Source organism: Carassius auratus, chromosome 19, assembly GCF_003368295.1.
Source record: "Carassius auratus strain Wakin chromosome 19, ASM336829v1, whole genome shotgun sequence".
In the NCBI taxonomy this organism is placed as follows: domain Eukaryota; kingdom Metazoa; phylum Chordata; class Actinopteri; order Cypriniformes; family Cyprinidae; genus Carassius; species Carassius auratus.
In genome coordinates, this window is record NC_039261.1 from 22,416,469 (window position 1) to 22,440,278 (window position 23,810).

Here is a 23,810-nt window from a genome sequence, read left to right on the forward strand (position 1 = left end):
GTTCGGCCACCGTTTTCAATGCAGAAGTCCGATCTAGAATTTGCAGGCAGCATATCCCTTCCCCTTTGAGCTGTCCTGGATGAACATGAATTCTTTTTTCCATTCAGTTAGGAATTTGCAGGCATATTTTCTCTTTTTATTCGCCATGTCTCTTCTTTCTTCCTTTTCCCCTTCTTCTTCTGCTTCTTTTTCCGTTCTGAATTTGCCGCGCTTGACTTCGAGGTGAGTCTCGAATAACTTCTTTAGGGGCCGTTCACATATCGCGCCTAAAAACGCGTGGAAAACGCTAGGCGCGCCGCTTTCTCTTTCTTTTCCAAAGCGCTCGGGCAGTTGCGCCCCTGAGGCGTCTGCCTTTGCTAAGCAACCATGACGTGCTCTCTCCATGAAGACGCAGAAATTTCAGCAAAGGATAAATGAATTTGCAGCACTAACAATCGGTTGCAGTAGCTCTGCTACTAAATTTATGTCAAAATGGCAATACAACTATGATCAGCTGTACAACTATCATCTTAGCTGAGCTTTCAACGTTGTTACGGGAAAGGATGAAGCTGATTGGTTAGTTCTTGTCACATGACAAGCGGTGCGCTTGCGGCATTCTGAAAAGTTGAAACGTTTTTAACTCGATGTGGTGCATACGCGCCAGGAAAAAACGGGCGCGTCGTTTCCATTATGAGCACCCATACAGCGCACCTACATAGGAAATAATGAACTTGAGCGCGCAAAAGACGCGATATGTGAACGGCCCCTTATTATTGTTCGGTCTGAAACTGCGCCCAGTGACGGATGGTGTAGCAATTTTGTTGTCCGGGTGGAAATCGGGAGAGATTCGTGAGAAAGGTCGGCCCGGGAGATTTCCGGGAGGGGCTTTGAAATTCGGGAGTCTCCCGGAAAAATCGGGAGGGTTGGCATGTATGGAATACACACAACTTCCATCTCTCTCTCTCTCTCTCTCTCTCTCTCTCTCTCTTTCTCAATATTTGAGAAAATGGTTTAGCGATTTCTAATTACTGGGGGGATTAGTCTACGGCAGTTATCGCCCTTATCAGACATATGCTGTGGCACTATCATGCAGTCTGCAATGTTATGACGTTAGCAAATATTAGCGATTTTTTGCAAACATTTCTTTGAGTAACATGACCGTTAATATGAACTCACAATTGAATGTAACATAAAACAAATTATTACTTTTCGTTAAAATCTTTATTTATGCCAAAAAGCTTGCATTTATGTGTCTTTTTGTTCACTGTAGCAGCCATATTGACGAAATAATTCATACCCCTTCGTTTGAAGTGTGGTCCCAAAATATCTTCGTTTGAAGGGCTATCTGGCCCTTCCCCTTACCCCTTCCCCTCCAACTTAAAGAGAATCGAGACACCCCTACCCGTTCACGTGAACGTGCGAAACAGAGGGGTAGGGGAAGGGATAGAATTGGGATTGGGCCTAAACAGCATCAAACGTCGGCCACTGGCTCCACATCCAGCCAAAGAGAGACAGAGATTTCGTCTGTGGTAGATGACAGCACCTCAGCGGGGTTTCTCTTCAGTGGAGAAGATGATAGCGCGTGTCAGAGAGGTGCTGAGCGGAACAGTGAGGGTCTTGCGTAAAAACAGACCCCCGCTGCGTCCATCTCTCTCTGTTTGCCTCTTTCTGTCAGTCTCTCTCTTTCTTTGTCTTTCTTCCTCTCTGTGTGTCATCAAAAACAGCTCTATAGTGTGCCGAAGCCCCAGAGACCCGGAGAGAGAGCTGTACAGTCTGATCTTGCCAGAGGAGTCCTGGGGTGTCAGTCTGTGTGTGTGTGTGTGTGTGTTTGATGGAGAGGAAGAGTCAGAAACCCAGAGAAAAAGATGGATCGTGTCAGTGTGTTTGTGATGAACACCACTGTTAGCCATCTGACAGCAGTATGGAAATTTACACCACTGTACTGGAATGCGACATATTGGAAAATCTATAATATACCTTTTAAAGAGATAGTTCGCCCATAAAATTAACATTTCTGTTAGCTAATCAACCTCATGATGTCCAAAACGTCCATAAAAGAAGAATATATATATATATATATATATATTTTTTTTTTTTTTTTTTATATTTATAAAATAATACAATCACACAATAAAAAGGATTACACAAAGTAAAATAAAAAAGTCTGTTTGATTTGTTCACCAGTCCTTTGAAGTCGATTGATAGAACAAATTAAACTTTGTGTGACGAAACAAATGAAAAGGGAAGAGTTTTTGCATACTTTCCTTTGCACATTTATAGGAGAACATACTCGTACTTTTTAAACTAAATGATTCAGTTACAAACTGGACTGATTGATTTTACAAGTTAAATCACTTCTGTTCTTCACACAAAGCTATCATATAACTTTAGAAGAACTGGAAAATAGTGCATGAGTACCAAGTATAGATATTCATTTCCCCCTCAAAAATGTCTTTTGATCTTTAGCCACAAGATCAAAACAAAAAACAAAAAAAAACCTACGGCAACTTTTTTTCTTTTTGCACAATAGACTTGATATTGTGAGAACCACCGAAAACACATTGAGCCCTAATTTCCAGCTTAGGACAAATGATCTCAAATGTATGATTGTTTACCATTTCAAGACGTTTCACAACAACACTTAAAGGAACATAAATGACACTTGTGGAGATAAATAATAAGAAAGAGATTTAAAGCAATAGGTGGCAAATGCTTACTTTGTAAATTGCTAAAATACATTTCCCCAAATGTTAAGAGTTGTGCATTGCTACTGTTATGCGTTTTACCCATATTTGAAAAATATGACAAGTTTATTTAATTGCTTCATACAAACATTGCAATTCGCTGGGCCTCTGAGAGATGGACTACTTTTGATGTCTTTTTTTATGGTTCTCTATCATTCAAAAAGTCTTCTTTTGTGTTTCAGTGCTGAAAGAAAGTCTGGACACAATGTAACGGTAAGCCTATACAGTATATCTGGCTGTATTGTTCTAGCGCAGACAGACTTGTTCTTTTGTATAAAAGTACCTTCTAAATTAATAAATGTAAAATAATTTGTATCATCTTGGGTATTTCACGGCTCTCCTTTTATCAAGCAAATGTCAATGGTGTTTGATGGACACAGTAATGGATAGTGGATCAGGACAGTGTGTTTCTGATGAACGACTGAACAGAAGGGACTGCAGTACGGTGATTCACAGCACTGCACTGCAACATCACATGTTGTACAGTCAGAATTAGCTCATATCTCCAGGACTTCATTATCATATGATGTCACGTGTGATTCATTCTGTTAATATCTACAATATAATTTCTGCTGCTAACAGTAGAGATTTTAATATGCTGTTTACACATCAGACAGTGCTGCTTAAACATACTGAATGACGTACATGAGTAACACAGGAAAAACTTGTAAGGCACAACAGTTTTGTTTTAACAATTTGAGCAAGTAGAGAGCACAAAGATGTAAAAATACTTTAGCTTAGTCAACAAGCAAGTTGTCTGGATGACATTTTGAAGCTAATAATGAAATCCCATAAGAGCCAGAATGGCTGACGGATCCAAAATGGCCGGTGATGCCAGTGAGTGTGTGAGTTTGAGTCAAACCGCTGCTGGCGTTCAATCAAACGAGCAGCGCCAAGACTCAATGTCAGACAGAGGCCACGGGACTTCTGCTGCCAAATACACACACACACACACACACACACACACACACACACGGCTCCTCAATCAAGATATGATAGCCAAAGAAAACTGCTGCATTATCTCATGTGACTCGAGCAAACTGAGCAAGGATGAACAGGAAATACTTCGTTTATCACTGTGCAAGTTAGATAAATGTAAAAAGGAAAAGACAAAAGGCTTTTATTGATTATGCCTTTGTTTTGGGTCAGTTTGATTTTATTTTGTTTATTAATTTTAAAGAAATTAATACTTTTACTCAGCAAGGATGCATTCAATCGATCAAAAGTGACAGTAAAGGCTTTCATATTGGTGAAATAAATATTTCCTTTTTAATATTTCAATTAAAACTATCCTGGTTTTCGTGGAAATATGAAGCGGCAGAACTTATTTCAAAACGTGATCAAATGACACTGAAGACTGGAGTAATGATGCTGAAAATACAGCTTTACATCACAGGAATAAATGACATTTTAAAATATGTTCAAATCGAAAAAACAATATTACTGTTCTTGCTGTATTGTTGATCAAATAAATCAAATAAATGCAGCTTTGGTCAGACTTGCTGACCCCAAACTTCTAAACGACGGTGTATGTCGTATGTCAAGCAAGTCTTTGCGTCAGCGAAAAACAACAACAAGACAGCAGACATCCAACAGCAAACTTGTAGTCTTGTCAGTTCCTCGCACATAAACAGCAGATGAAAGTTTGCCCAGAAGCTCATTATAGTGCAGCGATGTCAGTCAGAGAGTAGTATTTGATCTGAAATCACACGATTCAGACGAGTATCGGAGGCCTCGGCGAATAAACCTGTGTCACTTTCAGAAGCATGCTAACACACTAACTGAATGCAAAATAGGAAGTAAACAGCGAATAGGAGTGATTCATTTTCCAAATTTTGTGTGGTAAGATATTAAAAACATGGTTTTGTGACAGTACAAGTAGATTTTATAAGTGGCTTTTTCCAAAAATAGTTATTTTGCCTCTTTCGAACATGGTCTTAAACAGGTGTCATAACAGCGGATGTGTACACTGATAATGTGTGTGTGTGTGTGTGTGCAGGTAACCCATGTGTGAGAGATTAAAGAAGCTGTCAGTGTTGTAAAAACAGACTATATTTTCACCTGACACAGCGTGGCCTGTGGGAACACTGTGCCTGTGTCCCTGACTGCCATCAGCCTGTACTGTAGATTACTGTTTTGTGCAGAGTATGTGCTAAGAATGCAAGTTAGACACTAAACAAGACACGGGTAACAGGTCAATTACATAAAGGGTGTATGTTTGTAATCAAGGAAAACCGTGAGAAAAAGTCTTTAATCATACAGCAAGTGTACACTGTACCTTTATATGTGTTATATAATATAATCAGCCATGAGAGGCCATGTGTTTCAGTGATATTACTATGCTATAAGGCTAATGCATATTCAAGTGTGGCAGCAAACAATAGAAGTAAACACTGAACAAATAATTACATGTATTAGGTTTATGTTATTAATAATAAGTTATGTAGCTTGTTGATGATATTGTAGACATTTGTGTAAACATATAAGATGTTAAAATAATATATATATATATATATATATATATATATATATATATATATATATATATATATATATATATATATATATATATATATATATATATATATATATATTTGTTGTTGTTTTTTTTTTTTTTTGCATCAGTGTTGACCTAATCAATCACTCATTGTCAATTTGTATTTGATTTTGAAATCAAGTGAAAGAGTATTAGTCCATGATTAACAATTTATCCTACTCTAAAAGCCTTATATCTAGATAGGAAATTCTAGAGATTTTATCTCTGTCTCTCTGTCTCTCCCTTGGTCTTCTAAAGGCTGCGTTTTTTGTCTCAGAAAGTAGTTTATTCTGTATGTTTATTTTTAACAGCAGGAGCGGAAACAGCGAGGGGAATCCTCCCAAAGCCTTTGGGAAAGAGCCCTAGAATGCTCACATTCATCCGATGGGCCTCACTGTCATCCTCTATCCGGCTAAACAAGGTAAATAGGCTGTATAATTGTAACCAAAATGAAGTCCACACAAACAAATGCATTGTGCACAATAACAGGAGCATTGCTTACAGCAAGCGATTTAATGTTCGGCAGTAACTGTCTCTGAAACGGATGTTAAATTAGTTTCAAGAGTGCTGCTTTAATGTGCCTTTAAAGGAAATGAATTTAGAAATGCAGCTCTTCAAAGAGGATTTTAGCTTTCTGAATCTAAACCACCACTAAATATATTAGAGAAGAATCTAGACACACTCACAAACCGATGTCGCTGACTGATTAGTTGCATGTTGTCTGACGTGTTAATGCTACACACATGGTTTATAGAGAAAGTAAAGTTATAAAGTTCTCACCTTTGTATCCAGGTGTTGTGGCAGTGATTCTGTGAGGAATACGAGGAGACACACGCAGACCTGCCCTCACCTGATAGTAGCTGCAATAGACAGAGAATTGTTGAATTATTATAGGTTTTTTTCCCAGAATACAAAGTGAAATATAGAGCGTTTGTAAAAAAAATAAATAAAATAAAAATCATTTCATTTCAAAGATTCATTATCATACAAGATTACATTTAAACAACAGAAAAACAGTTTGTAAAAAATACAGTTTTTCTGAGAAAAGATAGTTAAAATGGTCTAGATGCAATGTGAAAACTCCCAAACTCAAGGCAACCAGCTTCAGGATATTTTTGAAAATACATAAAATGTAGCTGTATGTGTAACTTTGTGATTGTTGAATGTATAACAATTAAAGTTGGTCTGTGCTTTCAACAAACACTATAAGTTATGAACACAACTTATATGTTTGTCCAAGTTTAGTAAGTTTTCCTGTTAATTCGATCCTCAACACCAAACTTTGAGGATAAAATAAAGCCTGTCAGGGAGGGAACACAAAATGAACAGCCGTGACTTCTAAAGATATATTGAGGTCTTATGAAGCGAAACGATCGGTCTGTGCAAGAGACTGAACATTATTTACAACATTATCACCTATAATCCACAGCCTCAGGTAAACAGGGAAATCTGGTTATTTTCCTCGGTTCTTTTCAGGCTGTTTGTATCAATGTCGTGACTGGACAATGATGAAACGTATACATATAATGATATAATGACTCAATAAAGATGTGAAAATGTATGTTTTAAATGTCTAATGCGTATAAAGTGAATAAACTAATCTTCATCAGCTCATCATGAGATATCATAAAAACTTTAAGTGCTCGTTTGCATTCACACATGCGAATATCAGCGGCTCATTGGTCTTCGGTCCAAATCAGATCTGTTTCCTCAGTTCAGTGACTGTTGAAAGAACTGGAGCACTGAATGAGTTCATCTTAAGATCAAATGCACTGGTATTTTGGTTCATTTCCGTTCTTTCATGTGTCCGAAAGTGAGCTTGTAGACAAGAACTGCAATGTCCCTTTAAATTAGGCAGTTGTAAAGCAACAGTTCCCTCATAAATGATAATTTATATAATTTACTTCAGGTGACTGAGCACATATTACAGATGGAACATATTAGTTAAATTTAATATATTTGAAAGTTTCTGAAATCTGGTGATTTTAACTCATGCACCATACATACACCAGCAAACTTGTGTTTCCTAATAAAAGACCCAGCCGTACCGGTGAAGTCCTCTACAAATGAATCTAAATTATTAATCCCTTCAGAAAAAAAATGGCAATAAATAATGTATACTGTGCATGTTCCTATGCCATTTACAGCAAGATCAAGATTAACAGCCGTTGATCTGGTCAGTGTGAAATGTTATGCAGTGGATCTCTATTAAATCATAAATAATGATGGTGAATTAATGTGAAAGTTTAGTCAGCATGTTCAGACAGCCCAGGCTCTATCAGGGGGATTGTACAGAGGTCAGCTTGGCCGGTGAAGTGACTGCAGTTGCATGTCAAATGTTGAAGCACTTCACAGATCATGCTGCAGCTCCCAGGAGATCCTGAACTAAGTCGGCTTATCCTGAGCTCGGCAAGAACATCTACAGTATGTTGACATTACATGCTAAAAAATGTCTACAACACACGTCATAAAAAAAAAAGAAAAAAAGTTTAATATCCATAAGCTTCACTGCATCTACAGCACATATTAAACCCAACCACAGTTTACACTGAAATATCAACAGACCATTTGATCACATGCTAAAACATACAAACAGTATGATATGCACTGTAGCATGTGTTAAACACTTTATAGAAGGTTCAAATGTCTGTAGTATACAAGTATACAAAATGATATAATGGTTAAACATATATACAGCACTGCACAAACATGAAATGCATGATATCGCTGTTTTTGTGGTTCCCACCGTGCTTGTGGTTTGCTTGTATGGTTAGATGATGACTGTGTTTGAGGATTAATTCAGTGAACATAGCTGCGCTGATATCAGTGCAGTGGCAAGCAGTAACAAAATAATAATAACAAAAAATGTCTGAATATAAATTACGTCTGTGTAAGCATTTGTCCTAAAAAAAAATAAAAAATGAGAAAAATTGAGAAGAATGTTTCTTTATTCACTTTATTAATTTGACTTAAAGTCATTTTAAGTACTTCACACTTATTAAATGTATGAGTTTCTCTCTTCTGCTGAATGTAAACAAATAAAAAAATAAAAAATAAATAATTGAAGCATAGCCAAAGTCAAACAGGTGCTTGTCCCCATTGACTTCTATAGTATTTTCCCCTCATACTGTGTAAGTCAACAGGGAACGAATTTTCAGTTTTGGGTGAACTATCCCTTTAAGAAGACTTGAAACATAATGAGTCACTTGGACTACTTTTATGATACCTTTATGGTGCTTTTGTGTCCTTTTTAATTGCCAGTTCAATTGAATGGAAAACTGTTTTAAAATTTCTCTTTTTAGGGGTTGGAGCAACATGATGGTGAGTAAAAGATGACAGAATTCTTCACCTTCTTCTTCTTGATTATATCTGCATTTTCAACTAGTGCACATTTGTGTTTAAGTTAGATGTCACGTGCCAGTGATTTGTTTTCTGTTTGTCAGCATTCTCTGTTGAATCTGCATTGATTTTCTATTTTTTCTGTTTCATTAAACCACTAGTGAGCCACTGAATTCTTCCCAAACAGATTCTCAGCGCTCATTATAATGCGTACGGATTTGCCCCATCAGACGTACAGTATATAGGCCAAAGTTCGGCCCCGTTCTATTGTTAGCTGCTTCTCTTCAGAGCAGGAACTACATACAGGACTGTTAAAAACAAACAGTATATTAGAGCAGTGTGTGTCTTGTGGGGATTATTTCAGACGAGAGCTTTAGCGTTCTGCTTTATGGAGGGGGAAGGGCCGGTCAAATCTCTGCAAAGCTGATGTTTCAGCCAAAGGCCTTGCTTTAATCTCCGAGCAGACGGGCCGAGCTCAACAACATTCATTTACGAGTGACCTCTACTGCATCACAACAGCTTCACACAGCTGTCAGGAGCAGTGAAGGAGACGGGGGAAATTCTAGAGTCAGATGAGACCGTGTACTAGATGTGCTGTGGGGGTCTCTGGTGTTTCTAGCTTCATAGACTCGCTTTTTCAGAAACTTTATTGAACACTCTTGGGATTAAACTGGCAAGCTTTAGTTTGATAATCATAGTTACAGTGTGACGTGCATTTTTGTCAGAATAAAGTAGCCACATTTCAGTTTTAGTCTGCTAGTCGTTTGTGTAATAAAATTAAGTTGAATTAGTAGATTTTTTTCTTCAATTGTTATCAGTTTTTTAATCAATAAATGCTAATGTCCTCAGTCCTCAGGTCCTCAGGTCCTTACACTGGCTTCCAGTTACATTAACGATTGGTTTTAAAGTTATTTTACTCGTATATAAATCACTAAATGACCTAGGACTGAAATATATTGCTGATATGTTCACTGAATATAAACCTAACAGAGCACTCAGATCACTAGGATCGAGTCAGTTAGAAACACCAAGGGTTCACACAAAACAAGGGGAGTCCGCTTTAGTTACTATGCTGCCCGCAGTTGGAATCAGCTTCCAGAAGAGATCAGATGTGCTAAAACACTAGTCACATTTAAATCTAGACTCAAAAATCATCTGTTTAGCTGTGCATTTATTGAATGAGCACTGTGCAATGTCCAAACTGATTGCACTATATTTTCACTGTTTTTTTTTATTTATTATTATTATTTTTTATGTAAAATCATTTTCTGTTTTAAATTCTAAATAATTTTAAATAATAAATAATAAATAATTAAAATAAATCTAATTGCTTGTTTTATTCTTGTTATTATATTTCTTTATTATTATTTTAATTTATTTTATGTAAAGCACTTGGAATTACCACTGTGTACGAAATATATATAAATAAACTTGCCTTGCCTATGTACTGTTAACTTAATATTACCATATTATACACTAACTATAACTATAGATTTAGTGTATATTTTTAATGTTTTTATATTTAACGTTTATATATATATATATATATATATATATATATATATATATATATATATATATATATATATATATATACATACATACATACATACATACATACATACATACATACATACATATATATATATATATATATATATATATATATATATATATATATATATATATATATATATATATATATATATATATATATATATATATATATATATATATATATATATATATATATATATATATATATATATAATATATATATATATATATATATATATATATATATATATATATATATATATATATATATATATATATTACCATTGTAGTCAGTAGGATTTTATTTGGGATTTATATTTGTTTGAAAAAAAATTATAATTGTAAAATAAATTACAATTATCTTCATCACAGCTGTTTTCATCATTGATAATACTAAGAAATGTTTCTTGAGCAGCAAATCAGCATATCAGAATGATTTCTGAAGGATCATGTGACACTGAAGACTGGAGTCATGATGCTGGAAATTCAGCTTTGCATCACAGAAATAAATTATACATGTTTTTCAGCTTTGTATCACAGAAATAAATTATACATGTTTTCATAAACATTTTCCGTTCCCAAACTTTTGAACAGTAGTGTGTACATAACATTCAGATGTTACTGAATGTCAACCACTGGACTAGCACCAGACTCTCACCACAAAGGTCATGGCAGCACAGTTTTGTCCCTGAATCTCGAATGAGTTCCTGGTCAGATCCCTATATGCTTCGTAGTTAAAAATCAGTGACCTGAAAAGTCATTGAATTCCCTGTAGACTTCACCTGCTGCTCGCAGCAAGACTGTAATTGATTTGGCTTGAAACGATGACAGGAACATAATGTACAAAAACAGCACAAATCAATCATTAATCTACCAGCCTACTGAAGCGAGCACCTGCACGTGACACCTCATGGTCTTAGTGGGGAGATGTATATGACAACACTGTTTAACACCCAATCAACGCAAGCTGTCTCTCTTATATCAGGTGAACTTAAAATGGGTGTCAGATCCACATTTAGAGAGATGCATTTTATTTAATTTTTTTGCATCATTAGTGGCACCAAATATATTGTTTCCAAATAGGATTATTTTTTCTGCTATACTGTATGTTTGTTACCAATAATGGCCCAGAAATCACATAAAAAAATAATAATAATAATTCAGCATTAAATTGATAATAAGGGGCAGTATATACATGTACAGCTGTTTTCAACACTGATAATAATAAGAAATATTTCTTAAGCAGCAAATCAGCATATCAGAATGATTTCTGAAGACACTGAAAACTGTAGTAAATGATGTAGAAAATTCAGCTTTGAATCACAGGCATAAATTACATTTAAAAGAAATATTCAAATAGAAAATAGTTGTTTGTAATTGTAATAATAATTTACAATATTACTGCTCCAGTCTTTATGCCACATAGCACAAAATGAATGCCACACAATGCCGTCTATTCACTGCATCCAAAAAGAACATGGAAAAATGCCTGGAATGTGACAATTAAACTGATTCAAAGCGGCTCTTAGTGTTTATAGGTGATGCTGTCACCATGTGCTCCTCCTGAACAGGTTGTTTAGAGAACAGACGCTTCACAGAGCCTGCATTAGACATGCAGAAGAACATACAGAACTTACCCTCTCTGGAAGAGATCCACATTGTGAAACTTGTGCAGCTCCAGTGAGAACTCCACAGTGCCCTGTACTTCCGACATCATCTATTCCATCACCTAGAGAGACAGAGAAAAGTTGATTTGAAGCTGAGCACATCAAGACTTCCATTGTCTTGTTATCTAATCCAGAATGTACTCTCACAGTGTTGCTGTACCCTAGTCAGCTGAGCCGCTCGCCCTTGTGAGAGAGTGTGTTTACCATGGTAACCTCAATGAACACAAGAGCAGCGAGAGCGGCGGATGCACACGCGTGACTCAGGAAGACGCCATCTCTAATTACTCAGGCTCTGACTCATCACAGACAATATTTGTTCTGAGAACCCGATGTGCCGCTCTGCAGCAAACCAGTGTACGACACGCGGCTCCAAGACGGATGACAGCAGTGGCATTTCTGGACGTGATCCCAAATCATCCTCTGAGAGACGTGAGTGAGAGTGTGAGTGTGAGGCAGTAATCATATCTAATGGCTTCTTCCCACATAACAGGTTGTGATGTGCAGTATGTGAATGTCTAAAAGTTCCAAAATTTTTAGAGTAAATATGTAACATATAAATGTAATATAAAATGAAACTATAAAATTCATCTTATGAAGAGGTGCTCAGGTCACAAAACATTTCAAATTTCAAAATAATATATATATAGTTTTATCAAACTGTTAATCATGAAATAAAAGTATATTAAATATTAATCCAAAATAAAAGTTATTATTTTATGGGTGTACTGTGTATATGTATTATGTATATATAAGGCAATAAAATTTGTTCTTAAGGCAATGAAGCACATTTCCCCCAAAATTCTCATTACTGTGAAATACAAAGTTGTCTTCTCATTACTTTTACTTAATGTGTGTGTGTGTGTGTGTGTGTGTGTGTGTGTGTGTTATACTGCCTTTTATTCATTCAAAATTAATTCAGCTTAATTGAAAAAAGGGAAAACAATATTTCTTCTGTAATAAAGAAAAGAGTGTATTACAATAATGAGAATCAGCATTAAACATGCTGAGAAAGGATATATAGGGCTCATTATTGTAATGAGAAATGAGGTCTTAAATGTGCTTAATTATCCTGAAAATAATGCTGCAGTTCAAAAACTCCTAAGGGTTTTTATAATTTATATACACTTTTTTTTCTGTATCTGCCTGATTTGCCTGATATTGGAAGTAATTGCCATGTTACAAGAACTGAACTGCCATCTATATTTTCAATTATGTGACAATGTTTCAATGTCTAAAAGCTAAAAAATGTCTTGATTAGAGCTTACTAATACATATTTATTAAAAACAACAGACAAAAAATGCATAGACTTGTACAGTTAGCTGTCATATCAGTAACCATGTATGTATTTAGTGGAACAATTCTAGCACTTATGTTTAATTAGTAAGCATAAGTTCTTTTTGGGTTGATTTATCTATCATTTTCTTTTCCGGCGGTTCAATGGAGATGCATCAAGGCATTTTTCTATAAAATATGCAGTATGTGTCTAGAAACTGAACTGCCATATCACCAGTGAGTCTGCAGTTTTAAGGACATCCCATCAGCAGGGGGCAAAGAAGCAGAACTTCCTGGATCGAAATCAAGTGAGCAAGAAAACCATTGCAGCAGCCAGCAGATATGCACCAACCCTTATTATTCACGTGTGTCTTATAGTTTAGGTGAACTCAAAGTTGTCTCTGAGACACATCCTCAAATTCAGGTTCTCAGTGTTGCTCAGATTAGTCTTGCCAAACCAATTCAAATGAGACAAAAATAATTAAATTTAGTGCCTGAACAAAATGAGTACCTGTGTCACAGACTGGCACGTCAACACGTCAGTGTTTATAAACAGCTTCCCACAAACCCCTCCTGATTCGTATGCTATGGTGTCAGAATGCTGTATCCCACACTTCACCTTTCATTTCAAGTAAGACAAATGAAACATTATCAACTGCAATATTTTGTAATACCTCACTGAATATGTATATAATATGTATATATTTTTTTTTCTTACAAAATGACTTACAAATGAGGTCAATAGAAGCAATCAACAAAAGAACAATGATATGCAAGTGCTATGACAAATATCAGTTAGCTTAAATGGTAAGTTCACCCCCTAGACATCTTTAGGTGTAAATGACTTTCTACTTTCAGACAAATCCAGTCGGATTATCCAGTTATATAAAAAATTATCCTTGATCTTTCAAGCTCTATCATTGCAGTCAGCGTGTGTTGCTTTGTTTCAGTCCAAAAGACATTCAATAAAAAGCGCCCTTCCATAAAAACAAAAAAGTGTCTCACACAGCTCCTGGTGGTGAACAAAGGGCTCCGGTAGGGAATCAATGTGTTTTTGTAAGAAAACTGACCATATTCAAAAGGTAATAATCACTTGAATCTAGCTTGTGCTCACAGTTTTACACAGAAGCAGTTCCGGGCGGGTGACGAATGAGGTCAGCGTTGCACATGCGCTGCTAATAAGTGACACACGTTGAAACACAGCGGAGAGATCAAGACAAAACAACGGTCACTAATCAGAAGTACAAAACAAGGATTTGTAATAATGTCAGAGGATTTCAATACAAGCCAAAAGGAGCCTGGTTTTCCTTTGCTAAAATAAGGCAGCTTTGCTTCCTTTGATTTTGTAAACAAACATTGGTTTTCACGAGACTTATTGGTGCATGCGCAACGTTGACCTCATGCGCCATGCTCCCGGAATGGCTTCTGTATACAGCTGTTGGAGCAAGCCAGATTAAAGTGATTATTACGTTTTGAATATGGAATTTTTTTTGTTACAAAAACACATCAGTTCACTACAGGAGCCCTTGTTCACCCTCCGGAGCCATGTGAGACATTTTTTTTTATGGATGGGCGCTTTTTATTTCACTTCTTTTGGACTGAAGCAATGCAACACCCGCTGACTGCAATGATAGAGCTTGAAAGATAAAAGACAATTTTTTTTTATATAACTCCAACCGGATTCGTCTGAAAGAAGAAAATCATATAGCGGATGCCTCGGGGGTGAGTAAAATGCAGCCTTGTTTACATTTTTGGGTTGAAGTAACCCTTTAACACAGTACACATAGCAAGGGTTTAAAGGTTGTTGTTTTTTGGTAACACTTTAGTATAGGGTCCAATTCTACTAGTTGCTTATTAGCATGCCTATTATTAACATATTGGCTGTTCATTAGTGCTTATAAAGTACATATAATGCATGACATCCATAATCCTACCCAATAACCTAAACTTAACAACTACATTATAAACTATTAATAAGCAGAAAATTAGGAGTTAATTGAGGCAAAAGTCATAGTTAATGGTTATTTAATAGTGAGAATTGGACCTTAAAATAAAGTGTGACTAACTTTTTTAGATTTTTTAATTTGATTAATAAATAAAATGAAAACAGAATACAACAAGATTAGAGAAGTAAGTACACAGGTATTAGGGACATAATATAAATTGGGACCCAAAATATAATTAATGCATTAAAATTATTTTAAAATACTTCATATAAAAAGGCTTCAAATAAAGTATTACTTTATTGTAATGCATTTGATTGGGTTACTATGACATTTCTACAAATCTGGATTATTCCATAATACTGGATTCACTATATTAAACATTTAATGTAGAGGGGTTGTGTGATTTAATTGTAGCCTAAACCTTTTGAAATGTTTATCAATAAATATCGGATACTGTTTTAATTACTTTATGTAGCTTAAGTGTAAAAATAATGACCAGAAATACTTCTGCATTTTGCCATTGGTTGAACAAACAATAGCTCCTCCCCAAATTCATGCCATTGGCTGAAGCAGATGACATCTGAATGTTTAGACAAACACTGATTACTTGTTGTACTTTAGTAAGGTAGAAAACGCATCAAATGAAAGTACCTCAAAGCCTTATTAACAATATTCACAGAGGAACTACAGCTCAATCATTACACACGTCCCTGTTTTGCATCCTCTCATCTGTTTTCTGAAGCAGTGGGTGCAGTGACAGCTTCCTATCAATAAACAGATGATTAAAATGTCTCAAAACTGCATAAGCCATAGTTAGGAAAACTACAGGAGCTTCACTGTCAGACTTGATGGGGAGCGCAATGTTTCTGTAAGCAGTGATGAAATATAGTTACTAATGCCATGCCTGCAGACATTGACAGAGGGAGTGGGAAAAAGAAAACAATAAAGGAGGCAGGATCTGAGCGAGTGTGATGTAGCATTAGATGGCTATTATTAGCGGTTTAGTCCTCAGTCTCAGTGTGCCAGGTAAAGGTTAACAGCTATGGAGCTGCAGTCACCTTCCTCTGGCAGCTGATGCTGAGAAATGAAAAATATGGTTCCTTTGAAACGTTGCCCTTGCGTTAACGTTAATGTTCAATCGTGTTGGCTTCACTGCCCAATTCAATATCCTGAGAGCCCATTCGAGATGGGCCGGAGAGCACTGACCTCTGCAGCTGCTGGAGCACAAACAGATGGCATTATGGGTACTGGTGCTTAATTTGAAAGTACAGCACTCATGCGCTGTAGAAAGACTTTTCTACACAAGAATAGAACAGAAGAATATTGTAGAATAACATGAAGTTGCTTGCATCTCGTAAATAAATAATTCTAGAATAAAACAATATAATAATATGATGTTGGAATAAGTGTATGCACGTGCTAAATACACATTGAATAAAATAGAAAATGTCAAAGTTGATTTAGATAAATGGATCTGCTAAATTTAATATAGAATAGAAAAGGTGAATGCATCTTATGAATTAGTATAAGAAAATAGAACATAACAAAATTACATAAAGTGCTTTGTGTAAAAGGATCTGATAAATAAATACATATAAAATGTAGTAGAATAACATAACATGAAGTTGCTTTAGGTAAATGTGTGTAGTAAAAACAAAATTGAATGCAATAGAATAATATAAAGTTAATTTGTGTATCTGCTAAATTAATAATTATAGGATATAGTGGAATAACATGAAGTTGCTTTCGAAGAATACATCTGCTTAATAAGTAAACGCAGAATAAAATGGAGTTTATTAGGTGAATTTTTATAGAAATAAAATAGATTCTAACATATTTATATCTATTGTAGTCATTTAATCATTAGATTTAACCAATATAAATATAACGTTTGTGACCGGAGCAAGGAACCTGACTAATCTGCTTGATTGCTTCATGCTAAAGGGTTCATATATGTAAGATTTACTCATGTAATTTGATTTGACTGAGTTCTGAGTTCACTACTTCCTTTACAGGCAATGATCACACGCAGCAGACGCTACTGGACATTAAACTGCTATCAAAAATCTTGTTTGCAAAGGAAGTCTGGGAAATGAATCTCTCTGTGTTTGGACAGTGAAGGGCTCAGTTGAATGTATTACAGCCGGACTGAATTACGGGACACCTTTAATATTCTCAGAGATCTGCAAAAATGATGAAAATTGTAACCTGCATTTCCCAGAGTTCACTTCCAGCAATATTCAATACTTTTGCGCAACAGTGTGTGTGTGAGCAATCATAAATCTACTGCACACTGAAGACACTTGCTCGACTTGCCTGCTTAATCAATTCTGCAGGCTGTGGGCTTGCTGTGAGTGATCTATGATTTCATTCTGGCTAGAGTGAAGAGCCTTATGGGTCTGTCAGGTTGTGTCCGTCTGTGTGTGAGTATGTGTGTGTGTGTGTGGGTGTGTGTGTGCGCGCATATATCTATTTGAGCCTTGTGCTTGTAATTGAACATGGCAAATGTTAATGGCACTTTACACGAACAGAGTACAAAATTGGGCCACTCTTAATCAAATTAAGCCACTTATACAATTATTCAGTGAAAGGAAGTTCTTAACCTTCAGGCGATGTTCATCATCAACCTCAGAATGTCAAGTTGTGTAGTTTAGAAAGTTAATATATATATATATATATATATATATATATATATAATATATATATTAATTGCCTTTAAATTAATTAAATTAAATAAAAAAAATAAAATAAAACACAGCAATATTGTGAAATATTAGTACTGTATATTAGTATATATTTATACTGAAATGGCTTTGTATTTTCTGTTTTACAGAACAAATCAATTTCACCAGCCTTGAACTAGACGCACACACACATATCAAAAGTCAAAGTCAGGTAAACCTCTGTCTGCCGTGTGTATACTCAAACGACCTACTATTTTCAAAAACAGTATTTACAGAAAGTGTAGTATGCTATGTTGTTGTCACATGACCTCTTTATGTTGCATGAATAATTCAGCAAGCATGGGATAATTCCTAGTCCCTAGCAAGCCGATTTGAACCTATACGAACAAACAAGTTCAAACAGGATGGGCATTTAAGGGATAATGTGCGATCATGCACATTTTGGCAAGACTTGTAGATCAGATATTCCATGGATCCATAAAATCCACATTCTATGCATAGTATTCAAATGCATCATGTAGTTGCATGCTACTTTCGCTCCAAAATAGTAGCGTAGATAATAGTATGAAATAGTAACATACTTGTTTTCTTAAGTAAGCTGGCTGTGACGACTCTAAAGGTCACAAGCGTCTGCTTTGCTACATACAGACAGAAGACAGGGTGAGGTTGGGTGAGATGACAGTGGTTTAGTTTGTGGTTAGAAACCCAAGGCACATAAGTGTCTCAATTGAATGTCTAAAATGCATTATGATTCTCACTGTGCCAGGGTATAAAGAGATGGATAACTGAAGATAGATAGATAGATCTAGTCTTGCAGCAGTGATATTCAGCTCTGTATAATGAAGTCTTGCGGTAGTACAATGGTGCTGGTTAAAGATTTATACGGCATGCGCTTGACCCTGCGGGAACAATGTGATAGTGAAAAGAGATTAGAGAAATCACATGAGAGAGAGTCACAGGACCGCATGAGACCGCCTGAGTACAAACTGTTACAAATCCACACAAAGAGACCTGAGAAAACCTGACACCACACACACTGCTTCTGATGGTCACATTACAATTCACAGCTGATTCGAAAGCTATCGTTTGAAATTGTCCTGAATAGTCACAGACAGAAACCTAAAATGAGAGGGATGAAATCATACTAAAGTACAATGAAGTTCGTGTCAGCATTTTTCTGCACAGTTAGGCTGAAAATACTATGTTATGCAAAGCAGAACATTAAGACTATTAATATGCAGTTTTGAGAAATACTGACCAATTCAATTTTACATTGGTGGGGTTATCGGACACAATGCAGAAACAGAAGCCAACCGATCAACAAAATGTCCAGTTGTTTGTGACCTGTCATTCGGAAGATATTTTTGTGGTACACTGTGTCCGAACCAGTTATGATGTTTACTAAAAGTAAAGTTGCTTTAACACAATGAAAGGAAAATGTTAACATAATCAAAACCAAAATGAATAAAATTTGATATTTAAAGCTGCGGTAGGGAACTTTTGACGCTCTAGCGGTTAATAAACAGAACTGCTTGCGTCTTGCGGAAGAACATCGTAGCCGGAACTACTTCTCTCTGTTTATGTCTATGAAGAATCACAAAGGTACTGGGTTACTCCGCCGCTGTACCCCCGAAGCAATCTAAAATAGTCCGAATATAAACACTTATTATAGATGTACCCTAGTGATTCAGGACAAGCTAAAAACACAGTTTGGAAAATGGATTCATGGTGTACTCGCTTATTATATACATTTTTCTACATTTTGAACACAAACAAAGTTACGGACCGCAGCTCTGATTGGTTGTTTCTTACCGGAAGCGATGTATTTATGTAAATGGCAATAGGACCACTGGGAGGAGCCAGAGGAGCTTGATTTTTTCACAGATTATCTGTCTCATATTCTACTGTCAGGACATAATGACGGGTTTAATAAATATGTAAAAAATATATATTTACAAAAGTTACCTACTGCAGCTTTAATGTACAGCTATTTATATTAAAAAGTCTCTGTTGGCGGGACTACTCAGTCTTCATCTGTTACCATAAAAAGTCTGATTCACATGGGAGGTAAGATTTTAGGTTCGATCTATTAACATGTTAAAGGAATAGATATCATAAACCAGCAATAAACTATTTTCTTTGTGTTGATGCTGACTGCTCAGAGGATAATATATATATATATTTTTTTATATTTTTGCAAGTCTGGATTGAATTGATCAAAAGTACAGTAAAGGGTAATATCGTTCAAATTTAAAACAATTGTATTCTGTTTGAAAAGATTTTACAATTAATTTATTCTCATGATGCAAAGCTACATTTCCAATTTCATCACTCCAGTCTTCAGTGTCACATGATCCTTCAGAAGTCATTCTAATATACTGATTTGCTGCTCAAGAAACATTTCTTTATTATCAATTATTCTTTATTATCAAGTGTGCTGCTAAATATATTAATATTTTTTCTGAAACTGCGATAAATCCATTATATGCAGAAATGAACTTTATGAATGAATGAATTTTAACATTATTGTATTTTATTTTTTTCTTTCTAAGGAGGCGTTCAATAAACCTCATTGAAAAATTCATAGACATTCTGTCCTCTGAGAATTCCAGAACTTTGTACAGATTTTTCTAGATTAAATACAACGCCTAAGCTTGCTGTTATTCTTTCTCCTAGCATTCCCAGAAGATCGTCCTGTACGTTTTGCCTGAAGCAGTGTGGACAGGCCGGCCGATCGGAAGTCTGCTGGAAAATCTGCTGTTTTATCACATCAGTTAGAGCACGCTGGTGTCTGGGGTATTTTGTGTCCTCTGGCAAGCCCCGGCCCCATCCATTACAGCGCTCGGGCCCTTGTGGGACTTACAAGTTTGCGTTTGAATGTCACCATTTATACGGTCCAACTGCATTATTCACAGCACTCATTAACAGTCTCGATTATTCCAGATTTTACATCACCTGCAAATGTCAGTCTGAGTCAAATGCCATGAGCTGAATTTTGAAGTCTCCTCTACACAAGACGAGTAATTTTGAAAAATAGATCCGCAGTCCTGCTCGTCAAGACTGTCAATGTCAGATTTATTGACCTTCCAATACAAGCCAGATATGCATTTAGAAGAGTTTAGATCTATTTATCTTGTGAAATTATTCCATTCAAGGTGAACATCTGGATTTCCCTAATGCAGAGTAACTCCAGTGGTTTCAGTTAGCTCCTGTATGATGGAGTTTCTTGAGTCTTCAGCTGGCTGTTTTTGTCAGTTCAGCCCTGCTAGAAACACCTCAGTACTTGAAACCTCTCTGAGCGGAAGAAGCGATGTTTACACTCAGTTTTGTACCAAATACATGAAGGAAAACCCAAAAGCCTAGATGTTTTTCCCTCACTGTTACTTGAAAATGCGTCATGCAAATCCTTGTCATGACTCATATGTCTTAACGGTTCCTTCAGGTTTTAAATGAACTCTTTCTGACCCATCAAATGACATATTAGCCTTCTAGCAGAACAGAAAGCAATGCACCCTTAATCGAATCATTCCCAGTTGTGGTGTCCGGCACATGACGTACTGCTCAAGTCAACATCAGTGTCACACGCTTCAAATGTGCTGTGTGTTTCTGCTGGAGCCAGATGGCTGGTGCGTTGCATTGGCAGAATATGCATCCAATATGTTCCTAACAGGGATTTATGCCGGATAACGGAATATTTCCCTGCTGGTCCACTTAAGAGCGGCTTAAAGACCAGACCAGGCCAGACTAGTCAGTCATTAGGAAACGGCAGTCAAAAGCAAGTCCGCGGTCGACGTGAGTCCAACACAGATGAACAATACCAGAGAAAGAGCGTAAACGGCCGTCAGCTTACCTGCTTGTGCGACGATGCTGCTGCGCGACCTGGAGGCGTGATCCGCGCACCCGCTTTGATCCTATGTCATTAAGTTGAGAGGGAGGGAATGTGCGTTGAGAGCAGGAGCAGGTCTCAGTGTTGACACAGGCATGAGCGGTTCACGGCTGATGCTGCTGCTGGTACTGATGCTGTTGTTGCCATGGTGATCATTCAGCTCCTGCGTGCTGCGGTAGTGCGCTTGCGTTCTCCCACCTCCAGAGATGATGTCCAATCTGCCTAAGTGCTGCTGCGCCACTTGCATGCCCCCTCCCTCTCTCTCTCTCTCTCTCTCTCTCTCTCTCTCTCTCCTCTCTGTCTGAGGCTGGATGCATGATAATAACGGATGATGTGTGCTGTGTTGTCAGACGCACTACGCATGCAGGCTTATGTCAGTGTCAATAGATGTGAGATAATTTAGCTTTACTCACGATTAACACCCTGAGTGTGTCTCTGCACTTACAGTTTAAGTTTAGGATTAATATTTTGGCGAACAATAAACATAGCCATTCACTTAAACAATATATTTCAGTTAATCTACCAGCAATGCATACATATATGTAAAAAATAGCCAATATAATCTATTTATTTAATATATTTTTTTTTTTTCCTTTTGTGTTCACCTCTACCTATTATATTAGCATTGGTTGGTATATTTTAAAAGCCATTTTATGAACGACTTTTTGCTAAAATGGCAAAATAATATTTCTACCCAGACTAATTTTAGAATGTTTCACAAATTACAGTGCTAGTAATTGTCAGATGATGATTATTAGTAGCAGCAGTAGTTATAGTAGTAGTAACATTGTTACTACTAATATACTACTACTAATATGTTTAGAATTTTGAACTAATTAATTTTGTATTTTTTTATGTGTTTATTTAGGATTAATATAGTTTTAGCGTAGTAATTAATGTGTATGTTGAAATATAGTCTGATGTAAACTAATATTTAATTTAAACATCCGCCTATAATGGTTAGGAATTAAGCCACTATTATTCATATTCAGATTACATATTTAAGTTACCCAGCATTTATTGCATTCACACTGCCGGTTGTTTAAACACAGTGTGTGCTACTGTAGTGTATGCACTAAAAGCATGTGGGTCTGTGTTGTCCATTAAACACAGCGGTCACCTTGCCCTCTCTGTGTACTCCGAGTCATGGGGTTGACACTTTTGAAGGAAATCAACCTTCAAATAAGTCCACTTCCAGTATTAGGATAGGAAGAACTCTTTTAATAATAATAATAATTTTTTATAAATTTTTATAAAAGAATATACTTTTTTTTTTAAACATCACATGATGTAGGTCATGTGGCAGCAATGTCAGTTTGGGAATGCAACAATTAATATGATTTTAAGACTTGTTTGAGTTTTTCAAAAAAAAAAAAAAGTTTGCATTTATCTGATCAGAAATACAGTAAAAACGGTTATGTTGTGAAATAATATAGCAATTAAAATTACCGCATTCATTGTCACATGATCCTTCAAAAATCATTTTTAATATGCTGATTTGATGCTCAAGAAACATTTGTATTATTATTATTACCAATTCTGAAAACAGTTGTGCTGCTTCATATTTTTTTTGTGGAAATCATGATACACTTAATTTATTTTCAGGAATCTTTGGTGAATAGAAAGTTAGAAATAACAGCATTTATTTGAAATTAAAACTATTTTGAACCATTATACTTTTCTTGACATAACTTTTTTTTTTTTTATCAATTTAATGTATGTTTGCTGATTGAAAGTGTTTGTTTGTTTCTTTCTTTCTTTCTTTTTTTATTTAACCCCACACTGAACAGTAGTTTAAATACATAATCACTGCATAATGCATACCTTTTACATATTAATATACATATTCAGTATACATTGAGCAGCATGTCAGTGTTCTATTTCAATCGTTTCCTCAGGCGCTTTCACTCTGACCACATATGCTCTCGGTCTCCACACGTATATTAGCAGCACTGCTTCTTCTATGGCTTACTATCAGCACACAAGAAGCCAGAGAAAGTCTGACATTATAAATTTGCAGTGCTCACACATATTTCAAGTTTTTTTTGCCTGGTGTCTAAAATCTTTAATTAACAACCAGCTATCCAGATGTTCCATGACAGCCTGAACATGTGTTTTATGAGGACATGATGCATGCTTCAGCGTTTCTTTCCTTTAAGCTTTTTGCTTTTTCACATGTTTCTCGCGTTCTTGTATGCC

General features: G+C 36.0%; 2 protein-coding genes across 4 annotated transcripts in view; one reads left to right on the forward strand and one right to left on the reverse strand.

The window, feature by feature from the left end:
- LOC113119841 (protein FAM135B-like) overlaps nucleotides 1-22,145 on the reverse strand; it is a 45,487-nt gene extending 23,342 nt beyond the window's left edge. Inside the window, exons 1-3 of one of the 3 annotated variants that reach the window (XM_026289523.1) lie at nucleotides 21,576-22,145; nucleotides 11,793-11,884; nucleotides 6,040-6,119 (exon numbers count right to left, since the gene is read on the reverse strand). In XM_026289523.1, coding sequence (XP_026145308.1) covers nucleotides 6,040-6,119; nucleotides 11,793-11,872 — 160 coding nt within the window. In that variant the 5' untranslated portion in view covers nucleotides 11,873-11,884; nucleotides 21,576-22,145. Of the gene's footprint in view, nucleotides 1-6,039; nucleotides 6,120-11,792; nucleotides 11,885-11,969; nucleotides 12,056-21,575 lie in introns of those variants that run through there. The other 2 variants (XM_026289525.1, XM_026289524.1) reach the window with 2 other exon arrangements.
- col9a1c (collagen, type IX, alpha 1c) overlaps nucleotides 12,165-23,810 on the forward strand; it is a 41,319-nt gene continuing 29,673 nt past the window's right edge. Inside the window, exons 1-2 of the mRNA XM_026289526.1 lie at nucleotides 12,165-12,251; nucleotides 17,875-17,936. The gene's annotated coding sequence lies outside the window, so the exon portion shown is untranslated. The remainder of the gene's footprint in view (nucleotides 12,252-17,874; nucleotides 17,937-23,810) is intronic.